This window comes from Lathyrus oleraceus, chromosome 7 (assembly GCF_024323335.1).
Source record: "Lathyrus oleraceus cultivar Zhongwan6 chromosome 7, CAAS_Psat_ZW6_1.0, whole genome shotgun sequence".
Lineage (NCBI taxonomy): Eukaryota > Viridiplantae > Streptophyta > Magnoliopsida > Fabales > Fabaceae > Lathyrus > Lathyrus oleraceus.
The window spans coordinates 220294707-220303333 of record NC_066585.1 but is presented as its reverse complement, the minus strand read 5'-3'; the positions used below and the strand labels follow the sequence as shown (position 1 = coordinate 220303333).

At 29.8% G+C, this 8627-nt stretch overlaps 1 protein-coding gene across 1 annotated transcript; it reads left to right on the top strand.

The window, feature by feature from the left end:
* Window positions 1-4178: 4178 nt before the first annotated feature.
* Window positions 4179-5527, top strand: LOC127101348 (F-box protein CPR1-like). The gene has a single exon (XM_051038739.1). The coding sequence runs from the start codon at window positions 4212-4214 to the stop codon at window positions 5448-5450; it is 1239 nt and encodes a 412-aa protein (XP_050894696.1). The 5' UTR covers window positions 4179-4211; the 3' UTR covers window positions 5451-5527.
* Window positions 5528-8627: the final 3100 nt, after the last annotated feature.

Genomic DNA, 8627 nt, shown 5'->3' with positions numbered 1-8627 from the left:
TTCATTGCGTTTTGGATCGCCCTTCTCCTTCAGTATTAAGAAATTGAGAACGGGTGGTGAAGGTGAATACACCTTTATTGAATTTTCAAAATTCTATGATGATGAAGGTGTAGAGTATGAGATCATAGCACCCTACACACCACAAAATAATGAAATAGAAAAAAGAAATAATAAAATTGTACTGAATATGGCCAGGAGCATGTTGAAAGCTAAGGATACTCCAAAGAGGTTTTAGGGTGAAGAAGTTTCAACAACTGTGTATATTCTTAATAGATACCCAACAAAGAAGATGTTGTAAAAAACATCTTGTGAGGCTTGGACAAGTTTAAAGCCAAGTGTTTGTCGCTTCAAGGTGTTTGGATCAACGTGATTTAGGCATGTACCTTAACAATTGAGGATAAATTTGTATGATTTAAGTGAAGTTGTGATCCTGATAGGCTATCACTCAACTGGTTCTTACAAGTTGTATTCACCAAATGAGAATAAGCTTGGAATTAGACTTAGAGGTCAATCCAACATAATCAACATAATCAACATAATCAAAATTGTACTTGAATATGATCAACCAGGTGAAGAGGTATCTGCTCAAAGTAAAGGAATATCTGAACAAAATGTAAGAACGTCAACTAGAACAAGAACTGAATCAGTAAGGCTAACTGGTTATGAAAGATATCCTGACCAAGAAATTTATGCATACGGTGACTTAATATAAGAGGCAATGATGGATGAGTCATAACTGATTGATTTGAATCAAGATATGAAGGATTCAAATTGGTTGGAAGCTATGCAAGAGGAACTTAGAGCAATTGAAAGAAACGAGACATGAAAGCTTATAGACAGATCAAACAAGAAGCTAATTAATTTGAAGCGGGTCTATAAGTTGAAGCTTAGACCAAATGGGGAAATTGTTAATTACAAATTCATATTAGTTGCAAGAGGCTTATTGCAAAAACCTAGTATTAGCTTTAATGAAGTGTATCAATTGCAAGGTTTGAAACCATAAGACTTGTTGTAGCAATAACATCATACAAAGGCTGAAAGATGTATCAGTTGGATATAAAGTTAGAATTTCTGATTGGACCATTGGGTGAAGAGGTTAATGTCAAGCAATCACTAGGATTTTAAATCAAAGGTCAACAAGTGGAAGTCTACATATTGAGAAAGGCCTTGTATGGATTAAAACAAGCTCCTATAGCTTGAAACAAAATGATGGATTATTTTATGATCAAGATCGGATTCATAAAATGTACTTCAGAGTATGTTAGGTATGTCAAAGACTCAAGTAGGATCATTCAGATCGTCATATGCTTATATGCAGATGACTTGCTGATCGCGGGTTCAAATGAAGATGAAATCATGAAATTTAAGGAAAGTATGATGTAAGAATTTGAAATGTCGGACTTAGGGAACTTGTGATATTTCCTAGGAATGGAGTTCAAAGATACAAGCAAAGGAAGTGTTCCCGCATCAAAAGAAGTATGTCGAGGATATTTTGAAAAGATTCAAGATAAGCAATTGCAACTCAGAAATCACATCATTGGAGTCAAGAGCAAAGTTGAGCAAGGATACAAATGATGAGCTTGTAAATGCAACTTTGTACAAGCAAATCATTAGATCCTTGAGATATTTTTGCAACACCAGGCAAAACATATTTGCCAAGATGTTGGTTTGATAAGCAGGTTCATGGAGAAATCTAGAGAATGTCATCTAGCAGCAGCTAAGAGAGTTTTGTTGTACATCAAATGCACAAGTGACCATTGTGTGTTAATGCCAAGATAATAGAACATTAGCATGAGTGTAATGGTACATGGTTATATTGGTTCAAATTTCAGTGGAGATAATATGATAGAAAGAGTACTGCAGGCTACTTATTCATGATAAGAGGTTCTCCAATTTCTTGGAGCTCAAGAAATAAGGGAATAATAGCATTATCATCTTGTGAAGCTGAATATGTAGCAGCTTCCTATGAAGCACGTCAAGCTTTCTGGATATAAATGTTGTTGGAGAAATTAAAGATCGTTGAACATGAGAAGATGACGATATTGATGGATAACAAATCAATAATAGACTTAGCCAATCACCCTATGAGTTATGGTAGAAGTAAGGATATGGAAAAGAAGTATCATTTTCTTAAAGATCAAGTGAGTAAAGGAAAGATTAAGTTTGAATATTACATCTTGTTGATATACTTATCAAGTCATTAAAGAAAATAAGATTTAAAAAATTAAAGAAATTTGTTGGAATGAAAAACTCAGACAATATGAATTAGGTGGAATGTTAAGGATATAATTTATATTGAATTAGAATTCTTATAATACAAGTTAGTGCAATTAAAAAATCAAAGATTATCATAGGTTAGTTGTTGGTTAGTTAAGCCAGTTAAGATCCACTAACTAAATTAATTAACATGTATAAATACACAAGGTTATCTTGTAATCATCCATTCCTCTTCCAATAAAAAAGTTTCATATCATTTTCTCAAAATTAATTACATTCTTGTTATCTCTTCATTCTCTTGTTCCAACAAATATAACAATATAATGACCGTGGAAGCTTTAGGAATCAATTAATGACATAAAACATGCCCTGAAACTTGCTTTACGTGCATTTGCATAGGGCAAAAAGCATTTACACAAAATATCTTATTAGGGTTCATTTAAAACCACAAGCAACTGCCTAAAAACCATACTCCCTTCACCCATATATATATATATATATATATATATATATATATATATATATATATATATATATATATATATATATATATATATATATATATATTATTCAACAAAATTTTAAAACTAAAATTTGTTTACAAAATAGAATAGATATGATATGATACGCATATACACAATTCTATGTGCATTTTCACTTGCCTCTTGTGCATTACGTTTTATTAAAAATCATTTAAAGTAAAATAATGATTAATTAAGAAAGAAAGGATTATATAAATACAATCAAGACATAGAATCCGTTTGTATCAAATTTTTAAAAAAATGATTTTTATAATATAATATATTTTTGTTGAAAATTTTAAATACATATTAAAAAAAGTTTTAATAAAAAATTGATTTAAATAGTTATTTTTAAAATATTATTTTAAATTCCATAAAAAAAAATTATTTTAGGTATTTTATCCTTTAATTATAATTTTTTATAAAATCATTTTACTGATTTTAGCCTACTCAAAATTATTATAAAATCATTTTTTCATAAAAATTATTTTTAAGACACATCTTTTTTAAAATTGTGATCTTACTGATCTTGAATAATGTATAACTACGTTATAAATATCAAAATTAGTCTTTTAATTTATAAAAAATAAATTAAACAAATTTTGTAATATTTTAAAAAAATGATTTTCTAAAATCAATTTTTAAAAATACAATTTTTCTTTTAAGTTAAAACAAATAGTCCCATAATGACATTATTATATACTAATCATAATTTTAATATCAACATTCCACCTCAAGGATGTGCATATACTTCATATGCACCCATCTCGTCACTAGGGATGAGAAGAGACTGAGTCGAGTCGAGGCTTTATCAAATCTGAATCTAACGGGCTAAAATATTTAAAGTTTAAGTCAAAATTGTAGTCTATCATATATTTAATTTTTAACCTAAGTCTGACCTTTCTAAAGACCTCATTGTCCTATTAGCCTACTCAAAAGTTTGTTTCCTTTGAATATTTATAAACACTTAATTCAAATAATGTTTAAGTAGATTAACAAATTGAAAGACCAATGAGATCAAATGTTTGATTGCATTGACTTATTCGAGAATACCTATTAACATAAATTTTGTGATAGTATTTGTTTGAGAGAACTTATAAAAACAATTCATGACACTTATATTAAAAGGTACTTTTGGCAATTTAAAAATTTGTGTTTAAAGAAAATTAAGTTTTAAATTTTTTTTTTGAATTTTTTATCAATTATTATAATATATCTTTAAAAAAAAATTGGCATATAATTTAATTAAAACACACTAAATGAAATATCTTTTGAGTTTCTTCTTAATCGCGCAAACATATCTAGTAAAAAGATATATTTTGAGTTGCTTAACAATTAAGGTAGCATTTGTATTTTAAAAAATTTAATTAATAAATAGTAAAATCATCTTATAAGTTCAATGAATGTAGTTGTTTTTTCTCTCTAAAAAGTGTAAATAAATTGGACTAAGTTTTCTTAGATCTGAAAACAAAGATGATTACAATGGAAAACAAAACTCTGAAGTCTTTAGAGATGGAACACAATTTAGCTGTGGGAATTAAGAAGGTTAGTATTGACATACCTACTGATCTTTCTTTCTCCATAATTTCAAAATTATCTGTAAAAACTTTGAAGCGTTTTGAATGTGTTTGTAAATCATGGACCGTCTTATTTCAAAACTCTTATTTCATGAGCTTGTTCTGCAAAAACCTCTATAATCATTCTTACTATGATTATACATCTCTTCTCCTACACCTACAACATAAAACGACTTCGATTGATGTGTTATATTCTCTATCAGATGAGCAATTTGAGAATAATATCAAATTAAATTGGCCAAATCCATTTCAAATGGATGGCCTTGAATTTGAAATTTTGGGATCTCGTAGCATTAATGGGGTTCTCTGTCTAATCAGTTACTCCCAGACAAGTACAAGACTTATATTATGGAACCCTGCTACCCAAGAATTCAAGGTTATTCCTACTAGCTTTCGTGAGTCTGTACCGTATATGGATATTGAAATTACTCGATATGGTTTTGGTTATGATTCTGTTAGAGAGGACTACAAGGTGATTCGACAAATAATGTATAATCCAAATAGCGATAGTGAAAGTGACATTGAGGATTTTCCATTTGAAGATATATGTTACCAACTCTTTTGGGAGATATATAGTCTACAAAGTAACTCTTGGAAGAAACTTGACTCTGATATCCCTCATAATTATATAGATCAAGGGTTGTGTATTGATGGAATGTGTCACTGGTGGGGTGAAGAAGGCTATGATAATGAAAATTATGATGAGGAATACCTACTATCATTTGACCTAAGTAATGAGGTATTCCATATAACACCCATACCCGATGATAAAAATTTTAGATCTATACTTTATTGGAAAGACTTAGTAGTATTAAATGGTTGCATTGCTTTAATCTCAAATCACATTAAGAACTACCCAAGTGATGATATTTTTCACATATCAATTTTGGGTGAAGTTGGGGTGAAAGAATCATGGATTAAATTCTATACAGTTTGGCCTTTTCCTTACATTGAGCATCCTATTGGAGTTGGAAAGAATGGATATATATTCTTGATAGAGCATACTGGAAAATTAGTTTGTTTTAATGTAAACACTAATATGGTTGAGGAGCTCGGTAATGTAGGACATGGATTTGAAGGTAGGACAATAATTTATGAAAGAAGTATTGTTCCAATTGGAGGTATGAATACATAAAAAATTGTCTATACACCCATGTTTTATGGTTGTAATTTGTAAGAATTTTATATTATACATAATATTGTCTTGCAACACTTTATTATTATTATTTTTATTTATATTATTATAATTATAATTATCAAGTATAAGAGAATTCAAGGAACCATTTGATCCTATGAATATTGTTTCTGCATATTTATTTCTTTGTTCTACTCTTTTTTCTATTTGCATGATAGCTTTTATATTTAAGTTGATATAATAAAAAATCACACAAAATATTTATTTGGTGTCAAAATTTATCTTTTATATAAAATGGAACACAATTGTTTTTGTAATATTATATAAATTTTGCGATGTTTTAGAAATCTCTTGGTATGTGGAAAGTGTTTCGTTAGGACATGAACATTTTGAATTTCAATTTTTCTCCTCATAAGTCAAACATTGTGCCAGTTCCCTCCATTAAGGTTAAAATTAATGCATAGTATTTTGTGTCAACAGAAATTTGTAAGTGGTAATTGAATATTAATAACCCATAAATATTGTAATCACAAAATCAATTATACATGTTATTAGGTTACAGAAGAAATAATTGTAAAATGTAGGTCTCGCATAGCGCGATTGGGTAGATTGTGTAATGGTTATAAAACTAACTATACTAAAATAAGAATTAAAATATTCAATGAGAGAGAAAATTATGTCACGCCTTTGAATATTTTGTCACTTTCCTATGTTTAATCCTTGCTTGAACCTTTATTATTCCTCTTAAGTCGTGGCTATCTTACAAAATAGATATGAATGATTTCATCACGACATTACCATCTTGGTTATATCCATTACCCTAATAACCCAGACGAACTTGCAAGAAACTTTACCGTACGTAAAATATCTAATGTCCCGACTGAATATATCATATCTCCAGCAATCATAAACAAGCACCACAATCTTATTTGATTTTGCTATGCAAATATACATATGTTCTCATTGCTTTGTAGATTGATTATACCAATGTCATAGAAAAAGGAAAGCATTAAGCACAAAGAGATTGAATTATTAAGATGTTCATTTACACATAACAAAATGTAGTGGATCACATGGTTCACATTGTTGGGGAAAATTCATCTACAAGGAACCTAATTAAGGGGAACTAGACATCCATCCTTTGGGGATTCATGGATATTTCTATAAAAAGTGAAAGACGTATATCAATGTGCGTAAAAGTACAACTATCTATGATAATCAAATGCTCACAATGATGATAATCCCGTAGAAGATCCATTTGAACTTTTCATGACAACAATGATGATTAAAGTAAGAGGAAATAAAATTTGACTCTCTTATGATGGCGACCTAACTAGAGATACATCTCATACCTCATAACCAAAAAGAGACTCAAGATTAAATTTCGTATATGATCAATGTATCTGGAAAAAGTCTAGGAAGCCTCAAAGTAATGTAAGAGAGGAAGTGTGAAAGATTACCAGGTTATGTCTGTCAGAGTCACTAGATTTTTGTAAAAGTAAGGAAGTAACTTCTAAGTTCTAAGGAAACTCATGCACACTCACAATATGTTTCAAATGTTTTTATCTTGAAGATTGTTTTCTAGGTCAAGCCAAGTGACTAAGAAGGTGTCCAATCTCTTTCTAACATTTTTTTAACTAACCAATCTATCGTAACCCAAATTTTGACCATCCTTACCCAGAGTTGTTGCAAGTCAACATTAGTAACCTGAAAAGTCAAAGGAGACCTTTTTGACTTTTCAGATCATTAACAGGCTAATGAGGTCGTAAGGGATTGTTGGTCTCTCCTCTAGAATTAATTAGGGCCTTTTGTTCTTTGAATAATTATGGTATCAATTAGGTTTTCTAATAAAAATTACTTAATCTTTGTTTATATCGAATAGTTAGATTATTTATTTAAACATAAGTTAATAACTTATATTGGTTTTTATTGAATCGAATCAATAAAATAATTTAAGTATAATCATTTAACTTATGATTAAATTTGGATTATTAGACTAATTATTTATTAGGTTTTAATAGGATAATATGATTAACTAACTTATTAATTTGATGTTTATTATATTAGGGATTTAGAATTGTTTGGCTTCTTTTTATTTTCGGCTTATTTTTGTTAGAGTTGGGCCTGGCCCAAACTGGGCTTTATGAACTAGGTCATTGGATGACCCATGGGTCAACTGGGTCAAACCCATAATCCAACCAGTGAAACGAATTAGGTGTGTCCCGGGTCCACCCCCATTCACCTAATTCCCAAAAACCCCAATATGCGTATGATAAGAAGCATAAATGGTTTAGAACTTGCATTTTGCATACAATCAGAAGCAGAAATGGATTCAAACTTAATCAGAACCAGAAATGTATTCAAACTTAATCAAAAGAATAAATGGATTCAAACTTGATTTTTTGAAAATTAATCAAAACCTTTTAATTTCATACGAGTCATAATAATTCACAACTGAATCATGACCAAATACATTACAGATTTCGATTACAATTTGGAAACCCTAATCTATTTCTAACTCAAATCATATTATAATCAAATCGAATTCTAAAATTCCTAAATAAATCAATCTAACTTAATTCTAAACCTAAAATCTAATATATAAATACATAGAATTTTGATTGAGAAAGGACCCCGAATCTGCTGCTGCTATAGCCCAAATCCTCACCAAAGCTCCAAGTTCTTTGATACTTAGGGTTTTACACCGAAACCCTAAGCATCTGAGCTTAGATTCTAGTAGCACCTCGTAGAGAAAGAAGGAAGAATAATGGGTTAGGGATCAATATGAACAAAAAAAGAGGGAATAACATAAGCATTGTTCCTTGTTGTAGCGGTAAATTCATGATCATCAAACTATGGATAAGCTCAACGTTAATAAAACCAGAGTGGCCACCACGCTTTTATTGTTTCCAAAGGAAAAGGGAAAAGTACGAACAAAACCCAAAGATAAGAAGTTTTCAAATCAAAACTAATAAAATGCAAGAGATTGCATGTAAGGGGGTTGGTTACATAAAGGGAAGGTGTTAGCACCCAAAGTGTCTTAGGTACTCCTAGGGAGCCCTTTTTTATATGTGCATATGTTTTTGGTATAAAATATGATTGATAAAAATAGAGTGTGGGGATGAGAAAAAGAATTCATTGATTATATTTTTATGTTTGACAATACCTTCAGTCTTA